This window comes from Triturus cristatus, chromosome 11, assembly GCF_964204655.1.
Source record: "Triturus cristatus chromosome 11, aTriCri1.1, whole genome shotgun sequence".
NCBI classification, from domain to species: Eukaryota; Metazoa; Chordata; class Amphibia; order Caudata; family Salamandridae; genus Triturus; species Triturus cristatus.
This window is the reverse complement of record NC_140594.1, coordinates 371410238-371426008: the sequence shown is the minus strand read 5'-3', so window position 1 is coordinate 371426008 and position 15771 is coordinate 371410238. Positions and strand designations below refer to the sequence as shown.

Here is a 15771-nt window from a genome sequence, read left to right as displayed (position 1 = left end):
AAATTCAGCAGTTATAGTTAGCTGAACTGTTATCAATCACATTTGATTTTTTTCTCAAATCTGATTGGCCGAAGAAGGGGAATTATTTTCTGGTCAACTTGAAAGTCGTAATTTTTTTTTTTATCTGAGAAAAAAAAACCAATTCTGAGCCCATAGGAGGGTACCTTTAGAGGTGCCAATGCGTAGCAGGGGTTGATTGACTGCGATGGCAAACAATGGTGTGTTGGTACCCCACACAGGGTTGGTTTCAAGGTCTGGCAATAGGCCAAGTCCTGTGTGTGAGAAGCCCATCGAATCTCGATTATTGCTGTATTTTACTACCCAACAGGTAATGTCGTCTTAGGGATTCTGTAAGCCTGCTGCAAAAATATTTTGGAGGCATCTGTCAGGACCAACTTTGAACTTTTATTTCCCCTTTTCTGCCTATTCAAGTCCCAGGATGCCAAAAATACTGAATTATAAGTTAAAGGATGAGACAGATACATAGATGTAATACAGAAGCAAATTGGAAGACAGGACGCTGGGCAATTGCCCACTGTAATTCCAAAACTCACAATTCCCTTCCCTCAAAAAATTCTTTGCACCCCCAAATTAAATACACACGCATCAGGGGCGTAGCTTGGTCAGTTTGACTGGGGGTGTGTAAGTTTCAGATTTTCCAACAATCACGCTGGCACAGCAGGGTGCACGAAAGGGGCCTAATGCAGGGACATCATGAGGATTTCAGAGGCCCTGGGCCAAACATATTTTGGGGGGCCCTGTGCAGAACAGCTTCGAATTGATGATCCAATTTTACCTATTTCTTGCCCTCTTTGGCCAGGTCACTGACAGTGCACAGGCACACTCCTCCAAATTCAAATTTTTTCCACGTCTAATAGTCAGGGATGGAGAGGTGTGTTTTCAATGTTGTAACAAAGCAGCAGCTCACTAACATTACCGCAAATAATCTTGGGGACACCCTCCCATTTCTCATATGTCAGGTACTGTTTTGATCTAAAAAACTTTTTTTATAGATGTTGCGTGAAACATAAACACAACATATCTTTCAAAATGTATGTAATAGATGCCCACATCAAAATAAATTAAAGTAAGACAGTATTTAAAACAATTAAGAATTATTCAAGGTAATCAGGGCAGGACTTTCTGCAGAACAGAGAGGGCTCTGTCAGGAGGCCCCTTGAAAGGTTTAGGCCCTGGGCCAGAGCCTACTTTGTCCAGTCTCTAGCCTAATGGGAGGTGGAAGGGGAGAGGAAAGCGAATTGGTAGGGGCACTATGTGAGAGTAAAAACTATTTTTTGTAAAATAACCTACATTTTGAGGAATCTTAAAACAGAGATGTGAAGTGTGGGTGCGTTTTTTTCTGTGTGTATTTAAAATGTTATGGTGAAATCCAACAGTCACCTCACCATACCCGACTGAAAGCACCGGTACCCAACTATTTACCTACAAAAACATTAATTTGGTGGGTGGAACAATCCAAATACCGCCCCTGAAACTACACCCCGGACATGCTTGTAGGTGGATCCCTCCAAGTGCCACTCCACCTAATCCCCGTGGGCTCCTAGGAGGTTCTCCTTGAGGGTCCCTGGCACCACACTCCATTCTGCCCCCATTGCCCATTCCCTTCCTCCTCTGGTCTGTCGCAGGACGGAGGAAGTGCCAGAAACTGCAATTAACAGGGCGCCCACGAGGGGGCATTCGCGGACAGTTCTGGCGACATCCGGGACGGGTGCGGAAAAAACAGGAGGCTGTGGGGCAAGGGTGGAATACACGGAACGGGAAAATGATATAAATTATGTCAAAAAATACAACACAGGGGACGGTGAGAGGAACGATAGGTACTATCGGGAAAGACAGTGGACACGGAGGGCGAGGTGGGAGAGTGGGCTAAGAAAGGAGCACGTGGCGGTTGAAAAGTCAGGAAATTATTTGGAAAGCAGAGAGAATTCGAGTCCTATGCCCTGGTTGAGGGTAAAACTCCGGAGGAAGGAAGCGGGGCTCCTCTATGCTGTTGTGTCCTGCTGGACACAGTCTAGTGTTTCTGCCAGCCACTCCCCCGAGGGCTGGCCCACACACACCCCCTCACCCATCCAACACGGGTGTCACCAGTCAGGGGACCCCGCTAATAAAAGGGCCCGAGTGCACGTGCTCGTGGCTAGTCATCCGTACCACCTATCCATGTGTCCGTGTGGTCATTCATCCAGTATGTGGGCCTAGGGCCCAGAACATAACATATGCCATGGTGATGCAGTGGCAGGGCTCGGGTTATGTTTGTGTACTGTCGGGAGCGCGACCACCTCTTCGGTGCTGTCCAGGTGCTGAAGCAGAGTGCGGGGCAAGAGAGTCACAAGAGGGTGCGAAGGAAGAGGAGGGTAAGGGGAGGGGGGGGGGCTACTTGCAAATAGACAGGGAGAGGTGCGGGAGACAGGATGGAACGGAAAGCCGGAAAGCCGGAAAGATGGCGGGAAACAGCGGATGTGGAAACTGAACTAGAGAAGCGTCTGTCAGGGATGGGAGTTTGGGGTGAAAGTACTCACCGGGCACTGAGCGGGACACCATGTATTCAGTTGGTGGGAGGACTTTTCGTAAATAGGGAACAGGACCCTGGGCAGAGCCAGATCTGGGGCTCAGTATAATTTGCGGGCGACCTACATTTGTATCTGGAGGTGCAGCTGCATCTGGGGTTGGGCGTTGGGGGCAGAGCTGTACGAGTGGGTGGGTAAAGGTGTATGTTTGTTGTTGTTGCAGTATTTATATAGCGCGAACTCCACTCGAAGGTATTGGAGCGCTATACATGAGCACCAGTTGCATTACACGAGGGACACATTCCTTTTTGTAGGCACAGGGAGAGTAAGAGATCTGCCTTGCATCGCAGGATGTTGAGACTCGAACAACCTGGTTCTCCAGTTGGCAGCTCTGGCCGGTACGCCACTCCCTGGTGCAGAGTTGTATATGCGAGAGCCGTGTTTGGGAGGAGCGCTATCTAGGGACTCGGGTGTGTCTGAGGGTGAAACTGTTTCTCGGCAAAGCTCTATATTGTGTATTCGGGGTGTGCATGTATCCGCAGACTGGGGGTTGTGGGGGTGCAGCTGCGTCTAGACTAGAGTGAAGAGATAACCAGTGGGGGGACTGTGTTTCCAGAGTGTATCTGCATCTAGTGGCGAAAGCGAATTGCACTGTTTTTCATTCTGAACTGACCGCAGACGAAGAGACACTTAATATGTATATTTCATTCCAATTGAAACACAATTAAAAAGCCCAAAAACCCTTTTAGCCACTGATATGAATATAGTCATAGTCATGACGTATTATGTATGTGGGAAAGGAAAACGCTTAGTAGTTGTATTTTAAAAGCAATATAAGATAAGTGTAATAATATGTGCTTAAACATGCTATAGGGGGCTCAAGGCGCTGGTGAGAGGTAGGGTGTCTGCGGACCACAAGATAGAGGTGTTGAGGTAACGCTTGAAGCAAAGAGCTGGCCTCCGTGGCTCTCAGCCATGGCCCCTACAGTGGTGAGGCGGGAGGGAAGGTGAGGCGCAGTGAAGGGGACACATCTCTGTACAAGACAGAGGCAATCAATCGAAGTCTAGCATCTACCAGCAACTAGTGAAATAAAGAGCCATATAAACTGTGCATATGAGAAGTGCCGAGAATTAATTATTGTTATAATATTGTAATGATAAAGGAGCACCTCTTTTGTGTTGAGACCAATACCACCATAGAGAAAATGTGGATAAAGGAATTGGACGGAGAGTATATGTGGATGACAGGATATGGCCACTGGAATTCTGCAGCAGAGGAAGGACAAATTATGTGGCAGGGTTGAGTAAATTATGCAACAAGAAAAGGCAAATTATGCGGCATTATGTGTCAGGACTCAGTCCGGGACACTGGCATGTGTCATGGACCCTGGCAAGGACTGATGGCAGGGAAGACAAAGTAGGTAGAATACTAGATACAGAACTGCCCAAGATCACACAGCGAGTCAAAAGGAGAAAGGGAATCCAAATAGGAACTGTACAAGACAATAAGCGAGTTAAGGCTCAGAAAGGACAGGTAATTAAGAGGCAATTTACCATTCAGAATAACTAACACCCAGGACTGATGTGCAAGATAAATATATAACAACATTAACAATAAAGGGAATGTGGGGTGAAGCAATCTGGAGCTCCACACGGTCAGACTGAAGCCCAGTAAGTTCCTCACCCACAACTGCTGTTACAGATACTGACTGCAAATACCCACATTTAGGATATACATGGAAATAGCAGGGTATGTGGAGCTGATACCTATGCTGATGATGTAAATGTAACTCAAAGCCAATACTCACAGTGAACAAGAAACACCACCTAGGTTGTCAGCTGTACCCTGGGTCCTGGCGATCAGACAGGAACACGCAGGGCAGTAACAGCTAGGGAGTAGAACTAAACACAAACACGATAGACAAGGAGCTAGCAAGGAGGAGTGCTTAACAGGAAAGGAAGACAATCACAGGGCACACTGCATAAAGCAAGTAACAAACATACAAGGAAACTAGAAGCAAGACAGCAGAATAGAAAGACAGCAAACCAGGAACTGGAACCAAGGAAATGGGAAGAAAGGCAGGGACTTGAAAAGGATATACAGAAGGAGAAGATACGAAGATCTACTAGAATAGTGCTGGTTAGGGACTCAAGGGAACAAAGTAGCACTGAAGGCAGTGCTGGTTCAGGAACAAGAATTTAGCAAATGCTTAGGAGTCAAGGTAGCACTGCAGGCAGTGCTAGTTCAGGAACAAGGAAAACTATAGCTTAGAAACAGGAACAAGGAATGCTAAGGCTCGGGATTCAAGGTAGCACTGCTGGTAGTGCTAATTCAGGAACAGGGGAAACAGCAGCAGCTCAAGACCAAGGAATAACGATAGCTCAGAAACTCTGGAAACAAGGATATCAAACGCTCAGGAAAAAAGAGTTGGTCTCACCGGTACACAGCTACAATGACCAATCCTGGACTGAAAGGAGCGGGGGATTAAAAGAGCTCACAGTAATTACATGCATCAGGTGTGAGCAGTCTAGCAGCAGCCAGACATAGGTGACTTGGATTCCTCCACTCGTCCTTGACCTTCTCACTGCAGACGAAGCAGTGAGCAATCTAGGTAATGGAGTTTCTAGCATGAGCAGATTGGCTTCTACAAAACCCGGCATGGGTTGGGAATGGATGTCAATTCCCAAATAGTGTCCAAATGGCTGGAAGTCAGGATATGCATGCAGGGTAGTGTATGGAAGCTAAGTAGAACACTGGACAGTCACACTATGCAGCCCCCTGGTGGTGGGCACGAGAGCGCATCGTGCCATTATGTGTCACGTTTTCCAATAGTATTACTTTATTATTTTGTAATTTTAAACTTGTTAACACTGTCTGAGCATTAGTTGTACCTCATTAGTACCAATTTAACACCCAAATATAGCAAAAAGCTACAAGAAGGTGAACAGTCAACCTTTGCAAAGGTCCTTCCACTGTGCAGCAACACGTGTCATTGCGTTTTTGCTAACTTTTAACCATTTGAGCTACAAACAAAATGTGTTTGTTTGCTAAAATATGCAGATTATGCAGCAGATGATGGATTATGTGGCAAATATACAGTTATGTGAAAACCACCAAAGCTGCACATTCGCATAATTCCAGTGACCCTGGATATAGCCTGTCCACACTGCCCCCGCTCGCTGCTATTGCAGACCACCCACCGCCCGCTCACCACCTAGGGGTAAGTAATGTCAGGGGCGTACTGCAGGCCACAGTTATGCTGAAGAGGCTGAACACTTCAGGGAGCCCCTAAACTTTTAGGGGGCCCACTTTACCCTAAGGCCAATATATATCTGTGAGATATCGGAAACTCAAGGATCGTTCATCACATTCTGCAGGGGGACCCCAGCATTTTGCGTTATTCCATGGAGTTATGTCACGATCCATAGTAAGGCAGCCTTCAGACTCTGCATGTAATACACTGCTCTGTGGACTGCAGGGGGACATTAAGGTGTTGGAACCTACAGCATAAGGTTTTGTGAGGTGCTTTCTACAACTTTCCCAGAATACAAGGAGTGTGGTGGTCCACGCTGATAGATCATACAGCAAAAGACACACAATTGCTGGACGGAATGCAGAACAAATCAAAACAGTCACCCCCAGTCAAGAGATCTGGGTTAAATCCATCATTCTTTTGCTCACCATGCCACCCCAGTTTAGACCTGGCTATATGTAAATCAGTCTTGACCCTGTGCCTCATGGGAACAGTCCAGCCCGAACTGCCAAGCCAGGTCCTCCCTGGACAGTAAACAAGCATCCTAGGACCGGTTTCGGGGTTTCACCCCTCTTCAGCCAGGATAGCTTGATTCCAGTGGCACAGTGAGCCCAGGACCCACGTCTGGGCATACCTGGCACACTTAGGGCGAGAAAGCAAAAGACACACAATTGATGGACGGAATGCAGAACAAATCAAAACATTCACCCCCAGTCAAGAGATCTGGGTTAAATCCATCATTCTTTTGCTCACCATGCCACCCCAGTTTACAGCAGCACTTACCCATTGTCACAGATTGGTTTGCGACTGTTTCAAATAAAATGTTGAAAACCTGCCTAGTACTTGGTTATCCTTGAGTGCTATACACCTCTGGGTATGCACTTGCAGCTTGGAGTGGTGCTGAACCTGGGATAGGAAGACCATCTTGCTAAGCACTCCCAATCAGAAGGAGTGCACCCTACTGAAGATTGGCAAGCAGCAGGAAACAAGTGTCTAAGTATGCCCATCTCTCTGGCTGCACCAATATGGGCGGCAAACAATTGACTTTGACTACAAACATCACTGAGAACTGCGTATATCATAATGCATTAGGAGAACTGGTGCTAGCAGGCTGACAATGTGCTCCCTTCTCTCACTGTTTGGCATCCAACCCAGTAGCTCCTTTCACTTTTTGCTAGTGAAGAAGGGAGCATGGGTTTTCTATGTGGAAATCCAGCAAAGATAGTATGGTCCTTGCTCTTAGTGGGAAGTGATTGGTGACTATTCCAGAGCCAAGGGCTCAGAGTGGGCTGGATAGCGGTGAGCAAGGTTTCCAAGACAGCTTCAACTCATTTAGGAGAAAAACCAAAATGGAAACACCAAGCCACTGAAGAGGTGAATCTCCATTTTAATGACTTTTCAAAATGAAAAAACACTTTTCTTCCCAAATAAAAATCAGGAATTGAGAAAATATCACAGGACAAAATGCTACAGGAACAAATGACGGGGTGATGGGGAGCGTCACAGGGACGGGTACAGGTACTAGTGTATTTATAGGGGTAAAGGTCAGTGGTTAATTTGTAAAACAATAAGTGTCAGGGCCCTCGTCAGCAGGACACTGCAGCTTGCACCTTCAATTGCCCCTGCCAGCTGCCAATTACAGTACCAACACAACTACTAACCATCACACTCCTACAAGTCTGACAATTCATACTATTCAAGGCCACCAAAGCTATAAGAATGGCTTGGGTGGCAGGTATTAGAGATTGTTATTGTATATTAAATTAATAAACAGCTGTTTTTGTGCTCACACCCAAATTTGGGAGACAGTGTCACCATGTGGCAGTCTGTCACAAGCGCTGGTGCTAATAATTAAGTGCTGGTGCCGAGCCCTGGAAACCACCGGATCAAATAAAGCACTGGCAAAGGTGCAAATGTATGAAGGGTTAAAAGCCATGGGCTATGAAAAACATACTTGATTCAGATCAGGAGCGGCGGACTTGGGTACATGATAAGGGCTGCGGATAGAAAAGAAGGGGAAGCATGCCCCCTTCCTCTTACAAGGCAGAGCGCATACAGGGAGGTGGCACAAGAGTACACCAGGCTCCACACTGTAAGAGGAAAACAATGTACCTAAATGATTCCAGGAAAAATATGTATGCGTGGGAATTGTCATTATGAGAAGCAGTTACCAGGGTGGATTCAACGTTCTCGGAACTCTATTCTTCTGGGAAAAACAGAGGACGCAAGATTGTGTCAATAGTTAAGTCAAAGCACGTTTCCCAAAATATGTCATTCTCCAGACTCCGATACGAACTTTAGTCGCAGCCGTATCACTTGATGCTCTGTCTGGACAGGGATGTTTTAGTGAGGGGTGCTTTTTTAGAGTGCTCTGGCCCATATTTACAAACATGTCACAGAAAACAAAGTGCAGCACTCAAAGTTGCTCTGCTGGGTTGCGTGAGAGGGAGAGAGCAAAAAAGTGCCACATCTACTGAGATATTGTACTGTCCAGCTCTCTACCTAAAGCTGGCGCAAAATTAGGCTGCCCAGCGCACAATGTTCACACTTTTGCACCATAGTGCAAGGGTGGGCGTGTGATATCTAGCAGAGGTTTGTATTGGAAGGGTACTATGCCTAGACAAATACAGTACAGAACAAATGCAGTCGGAAAAGTTTGGAGAAATAAAAGCATTCATCCTTTTTACACCTGCCTCAAAGAAGCAATTTTGGGAGGTGCAAACCCCTTTGTACGATAGTAGTTAGGGGTTTGCATCAAACAACATTGGTGGTTGCATGGAGCACCCATGTACCAACCATGGACCGCACCCTTGATACAAAGTAATGCAAAACAGTGCAAAGTGATGTTTTGCATAATTTTTCAGGCAATTTTCCAGCACAAAATGAGTTTAAAAATAAACAATTTGAGCCAGTTTGCAAATCTGGAGAGATTTATATAGGTGTGCTCATAACTGTGCTGTTTCTCGGGGTTAACTGTTTTGGGGGGCACGTAACAGGAGGTCGGTGGGGTGGAGGGGTAGTTTAGGAAGAGACAGTGCGGGGCACTTTCCCTCCATCTTCTCCAATTCTTATTTTCCTGCCTCATTGCAGAGCTACCCGTCTGCGCAGCACTCCTCAACTAACTCATATGTTGTCCTCTCCGTTTTTCTTCTCTCATCCTCTTCCTTTATCTGAACTTGTCTTTTATTGTTCTTTATTTTCTTCGCTACGCCTTTTGCCTATTGCCCCCCTTATCTAGTCTTGTCTCCCCCCTTCCACCCTCGTCCACTGTTATTTTTAATCCTCTACAAATTCCCCTCCTTTTCTATTACTCTATACTCCTCCCCTTTTCTTTTACTTCATGTTACTCCTTCCACCCAGCTTCTATCCTTTCTTCCTCTTCTCTTCTGTCCGTCTAGTTCTCTTCAGTCTATTGTTCCTCGCACTTCCCCTCATTTCATACATTCTTCCCCTCCTTCCCTCCCCTTCTGACTCTTTGTTTGCATTCATATTCTTCTTTTACCCCTTCTCTCCCTCCTCCCTGACTCCGTCCATTTCGTCTCCCTTCCGCCTTCTCTTTCCCCGATACTCTCCTCTCTCCCCAGCCCCCTCGTCTCTCGTTCTCTCTCCCCTCCCTCCCCGTGTCCCTGCCTCTGCTGTATCGCAGGCTGGGGGTGGCACGGAGCTGAGGACTCCCTGACATCACAGAGCCGGGAACAGGCACTTCGGCAACTGGTTTAAAAGCGGGAGGTACTCAACTCTTATCAGCAGCATCCGACGCTTCTCCCATCAGCAGCAGAGCGGACCCTGCGGCTCCCATCAGCAGCAGAGCGGACCCTGCTTCTCCCATCAGCAGCAGAGCGGACCCTGCTTCTGACATCACCAGCAGAGCATACCGTACTTCTCCCATCATCAAGAGAGCGGACCCTACTTTTTAACACCAGCTGAGCAGACCCTGCTTCTCCCATCATCAACAGGGCGGAAGTACTTCGACCATCATCAACAGAGCGGACCCTGCTTCTCCCATCAGCAGCAGAGCGACCGTGCTTGTCTCGTCACCAGCAGAGTGGACCCTGCTTCTCCCATCACCAGCAGAGCATATTGTACTCCTCCCATCATCAACAGAGCGAACCCTACTTTTTAACACCAGCTGAGCAGACCCTGCTTCTCTCACCGTCAACAGGGCGGGAAGTACTTCGACCATCATCAACAGAGCGGACACTGCTTTTCGAACATCAGCTGAGCAGCCCGTGCTTCTCCCCCTGCTTTTCCATCTTTGGCTGAGTAAATCCAGCTTCTCCCCTCACCAGAAGCGTGGACCCCGCTTCTCCCATCGCTAGCAGAACGGGAAGCACTTCGACCATCACCAACAGAGTGGTCCCTGCTTTTCCATCTTCAGCTGAGCAGTCCCTGCTTCTCCCACCATCAGCAGAGTTGCCCCTCCATTTCCCATCACAGCACCGCCGTCCCAGCGCCCCCAGGAGAGCATCCCTTGTTTCCTCACATCCTCCATTGCAGTCCCTGCTTTAGCCTCTTCAGAGCAGACCTTGGGCCTTACTGGACCGCACGTCTCTGGTAGGAATGCTTTGCCTTTGACTGGGGACACAGCACTTCCAAAGGTAACGTTTTGTGTAAAGGAAAGGACCGAGGGGTGCAAAGACAGCCTGGAGATATAAGGAATGGAGAGAGCCTGAGCATAAAAGTGTGGCAGCCCTGAAGATCGACCCCAAAGTAAGAAAAGTGCCTCAGGATGAACTTGGCAGAACTATTGAGATCATAAGCCTGGAAGGAGAGACCCAAATCCCAGTGGCGGACCCTCAGTGTACAAACCGGTACCTCAACTTATGAGTAGTAGAACTTGGTCTTCAACAGCTCCCTGAAGCCTGAGCAGCCCGTCCTCCCGAGTAGCCAGGGCGCCTCCCTCAAAATCCTAATCTACACTTTCTAAACTGGAAGAACCATTGCAACTCTCAGCAGCAGACCCTGAGACTTGATGAACTTTACGCGGAGGAAGGGGGTGTCTGTACAGATGGTGGCATAACGTGTACTGGGAAGATCTAGAGTCTAGTAATAGACACCAGGCACCCAGAAAATTCACTCACTTGAGTTGGGGGTTTGCTGCACCCGCTAGCCATGGGTATCCGAGAACTCTTCAGCAGTGGTCCCGGAAATAGGTCTACCAAGGAGCATCTGGAGACCCACCTGAGTCCCAGAGTAATTGCCACTGACCAGTCTCTGCTTCCTTGAGAACAGGAGGGATGGTTTCTGACCCTTTCTCATACACTCCTGCCCATCTATTGAAGGATCAGGCAGGCATAAGTCATTGGCGTTTCTGCATCTTTGTTCAGCTTTAGAATAACATTTGCTTAAACCATGAACAGGGCTGACCCCTACTCGGTCCAGGTCACTGCGGCAATTGCTGCAGTCATCACCTTCCTCATCCTCTTCACCATCTTCGGGAATGTCCTGGTCATCATTGCGGTTCTGACCAGCAGGTCCCTCAAAGCTCCTCAGAACCTCTTCCTAGTCTCGCTGGCAGCAGCTGACATCCTCGTGGCCACCTTGATCATTCCCTTCTCCCTGGCCAATGAACTGATGGGCTACTGGTACTTTGAGAAGATCTGGTGTGAGATCTACCTGGCCCTGGACGTCCTCTTTTGCACCTCTTCCATCGTCCACCTGTGCGCCATCAGCTTGGACCGCTACTGGTCCGTGAGCCAAGCCATTGAGTACAACTCCAAGAGGACGCCACGGAGGATCAAGTGCATCATTCTGATTGTGTGGACTATTGCAGCGGCCATATCCTTCCCACCTCTCATCTACAAGGTTAATAAACCAGAGCCACCGGGCAGCAAGCCCCAATGCAAGCTTAACGAGGAGACCTGGTACATTCTGTCCTCTAGCATTGGCTCATTCTTTGCACCCTGTGTCATCATGATCCTTGTCTACCTCAGGATCTACCTCATTGCCAAGCGCAGGAACAAGAAGAACCCCAAGGGCAGCAAGTCCAGAGAGGCGGTCATTGAGAAAGTTCCTCCAAAGCACATGCAGAATCCTCCAGCCCTGAACAACAATGGTCTGGAAGAGCCTAATGGTGATGATGGTTCTCTGTGTGGCAAGGAGGCTCACACAATACAATCCATGCCACCATCTGACGAGCAGACCCTGCGTGAACCCTACTTTCATAGAGGATCCATAAACAAAGCAGAACAGCACACAATGCCTCCTACCTCATCAATCGGCCAACAGATGATGGCCCACCCCAATGGTCTTGGAGGCTCTCTCCGAGATGAGGAACCCTGCATGAAACCCTCCAGTTTGCCATCCATCCAGAATGCCTTCACCCAACCCTGCTGTCAGAGCAGCACTGAGGAACCGCATACAACATCCTCCACATCTTCACCAGCACTGCAGACCATAATCCATCCAAATGGGAAACACCCAGCAATGAGTTTGGAGATTCAGGCATCAGAGGGGGTCCAACCAGAACAAAACCACAGGGGAGACCACCAAGCCAAGCAAGCCAGGGCAATCACCCGCTGCCCCCCTAAGTCTTTAGACACAATTGCACTTGTTGGGGGGGAGGTGGCTCTGGTCAGGGGGGATCCGAGCCCCATCTTAGCCAAGAAGAGGAGCCACATGAATCGAGAGAAGAGGTTCACCTTCGTGTTGGCTGTCGTGATCGGGGTCTTTGTCCTCTGCTGGTTCCCCTTTTTCTTCACCTACAGTTTGAGGGCCATCTGTCGAGAGCTCTGCCAGGTTCCTAATAGTCTCTTCCAGTTTTTCTTTTGGATTGGTTACTGCAACAGTTCACTGAACCCAGTCATCTACACCATCTTCAACCAAGACTTTAGGAGGGCCTTCCGTAGGATTCTGTGCAGACAGTGGACTGCCACAGCCTGGTGACCCCTAGGCTCCCCGAGACTGAAGTACATTGGGGAAGGATAGAATCCTGTGGACAGCGCGGTGACCCCAGAATTTCAAGAACTGTGAACCTTGATATTCGGGAATAGAACTCAAAGTGGGCTGCTTGGTCACCCTAGGTTGTTGCAGTCTTTTGCAGTCTCTGGAGGTGAGGGTCCTTTGCAGAATCGTGATGTAACTAAAGAGGCCCCTTGGTATCTGGGGGTGAGAGTCCAGTGCACACAGTTGGCTGCCACGGGTTCATGCCCCCTGGCAAGGCCCTTGGACTCTGCGTTCTCCAGGGCGAGGATCCCATACACACTGTGAATCCAAGTATTGTGGTGACCTCTGAGCAAACTTGCATTTTGCAGTCATTACAAACATTGTTTGATGGTTCTGGACAGACAATTGACAGCTGAGTTACTCCTGGTGATCTCAGTGCTGTACAAACTTTGGGGTTTGAGGCAGTTCAGATGCCTTCTAAGGGCCAGTTTGTGGGCCAAACTTTTACCTTTGTACCTTCATTAAATATTTGTATATGTTGATACTGCCCTCCCGCTCCTGTGTGTTCTGTCCACGCCTGTGGTGCTCGCTGCTTCTAAGGGTCGTGCTACAGGATCTCTTGCCTGTTGTCATTGTTTCTGAGTCTGGTGGCACGGGTCGCCTTGTCTGTTTCCCGTCCTTTCCTTCTTGTGTCTGTTTTCCTTCCTTTACTTTGCCATGTGCGTTTGTAGCGCTTCCTCTCGGTATCTCTCTTTGGCGCTGGTGTTCCTTCTCATGTCTGTTACTAACCCAGCTCTTTTGTGAGGGTAGGAGGATTCACAACATTTGCAGCCCTGTCTGTCTTGGGTGGTGGCTTGTAGACTCGTGTGATAGCCATTGCACTATCTCTCACTAGTGCCAGAAAGGGGGTTTCGTGTCTCCATCCTGCCCTAAATTTGCCTGGTGGTGAAGGTCTCGCGTCTGGTAGATTATTCTACCAAATATCGACATGAAGAATATCGTGGTACAAGAATATCGAGGACATATTATCGGGGGCAAAATATCGAAAGGTAAGTGCATTTAGGGATGTATGGATTTGCCATTCATTACTCCACAACTATGTATCTTGAAGATATATCGACCACATAAGTACATATATGTGGCGTTAGGTATAGAAAATCTAGACTTACCTGTCAATATATATTTTTTATATATTTTGTCTTCGCTATTTAGTGCCCTTGATATTCTGAAGTTGATCTTTTGTATGCACACAGTCTGGTATTTACTGCCCTTCTTTCTGGTGGTGGTTGTATGCAGGATGTCTCTTGTGGTAGGGGCGCCCTAAGATCTGTTTAGTGGGAGTGGGTAGTGAACGTGGGCACTGGTGCTGCAACACTGGGGGTGCTGGCCAGGGGCATCATCTGACTAAAATTAGAGGTAAAAAAATACTTGGGGGCTTATTTACAAGGTCCTTGCGCCAATTTTGCGTCATTTTTAACATGGGAAAAGTGACGCAAAAGTGGCGCAAGGGGCTTGTAAATATGCCCCTTGGTGTTACTGATCGCGCAAGTGCTGCAAACGAGCAAAAAAATGTAGTATTGCGCCTGAGTTTTGCGAGAGGGAAGGAAGTTCGTGACACAGTAATCGGATGCATTTTCTGTGGCTTTAGCCAGGCGCTCACATGGGTAGAAAGAAATATGTATTGCTTTGTTTTTTCATCCTATTTCGAAACTTGCCTGCCACCACAATCTGCAATAAAAACAGCCAAAAGAAGCTCATTTATAATATTGGTAACCTTAATTAAATGGGAGTTCTTTGTTTACGTTGGCGCCTTTCACTGCCTCACTCTTGACCCGATCACAAGAGTGATGATAACTTTTTAGCAAATGCTATTTATTTGAAGACAAATAACATGAACGTGGGCATACATGGCAGGGGGTGGGCAGCGGTACCGGGGGTTCGCAGAGCTCTCGTTGCCATTTAACTGTCAGTGTATTTGAACACACGGCTAGTGCTGTCTGACGTCAGCAGTGATTGGCTTTGCTGTTTTCCATTATCTTTATCAAATGTTCCCAAGTCTGGGGGTGCTGCAGCGCCAGCCGCGCCCCTACTTCCAGCGACTCTGTCCGTGGGGGAGGGGGACTTCGTCCCGATTTACTGCTCTCTTTCTCTCTGTTTGAAGGGTTTTGGGTCCGTCCGTTTCCTGCCTAGTGGCCGTAAACCAGTCAGCATCTATCTGGTCATGGAAGTATCATGCCTGGTGCCGATCCTTTCTCTTTGGTGCTCATGGGGCACTTTGCGGGTGGGGGATGGGGCTTGTTTTCATCTGTTTGCCCTCCTCGGCCCTTCTGGTCAGAGAGCGGGGCGCCTCTCTTGTCCGAGCTGGTGCGTTTCACCCGCTCTCCGTTGCCTCCTAGTGTCGTGTTAAAGGAGTCTCGCGCCTCTCTCGGGCCCACACTTTTTCGGGGAAGGTGTGTGTGGGAGGGAAGGGCGTGTGGTGTGTTATGAACGTGTTCTGCCTCGTGCCTTTCTCATGGCCTCTCTTCATCGTAAGGGCCCGTATATGGGTAGGTTATTTATGGCTGTTAAGATCTCGAAATGGCCTAATTTCCCGACACGCTTCTCCCTCTGTCCTCATCTTATTTTGCCCCGCATACACCTCTCACTCTCTCTTTTTTTCTTTACTTCTCCGTCTCCCTCCCCTCTACTTTTTCCTAACACATTTCTTCTTAACGCATTCCCTCACTATCTTCCGTCCTTCCCCTCACACTACCCACACTCAACCCCTTTCCTGCACCTCGTTCCCTTTGCTGTCACTGACGTCCCCTCACACACTTTTCACGCTACCTTCTCTGCTTTACCAATACATCGGCAATCAGGAATCATTGGTGCAGCTGGTAAACTGGCCCCGGGGCCCATGAGTGACAGGGGCCCCTTGCTCCATAGTAGTGGCTCCTTTTCAATACCCAACCATAGTACTGGGGATCCATTTTCTTTGCGTGCAGTAAGGCACTGGCACCCTTCTACGCCATTGCACTTCATTCTCTTTGCTTTTGTCTTTACAAACTCCATTTTCTTCCTCCTTTCCTCCCTTTTACTTGCTTTTCTTTCTTATAATTCCAACACCC

At 48.1% G+C, this 15771-nt stretch overlaps 1 protein-coding gene across 1 annotated transcript; it reads left to right on the top strand.

Annotated features, from left to right (window-relative positions):
• Window positions 1-9507: 9507 nt before the first annotated feature.
• ADRA2B (adrenoceptor alpha 2B) lies at window positions 9508-13211 on the top strand. The gene has a single exon (XM_085634263.1). It carries the CDS (start codon window positions 11132-11134, stop codon window positions 12662-12664), a length of 1533 nt encoding a protein of 510 aa, XP_085490389.1. The 5' UTR covers window positions 9508-11131; the 3' UTR covers window positions 12665-13211.
• The last annotated feature ends 2560 nt before the right edge of the window (window positions 13212-15771 follow it).

Excerpts from the sequence above, each read along its gene's own strand:
- ADRA2B (XM_085634263.1), top strand. The coding sequence starts at position 11,132 with ATGAACAGGGCTGACCCCTACTCGGTCCAGGTCACTGCGGCAATTGCT.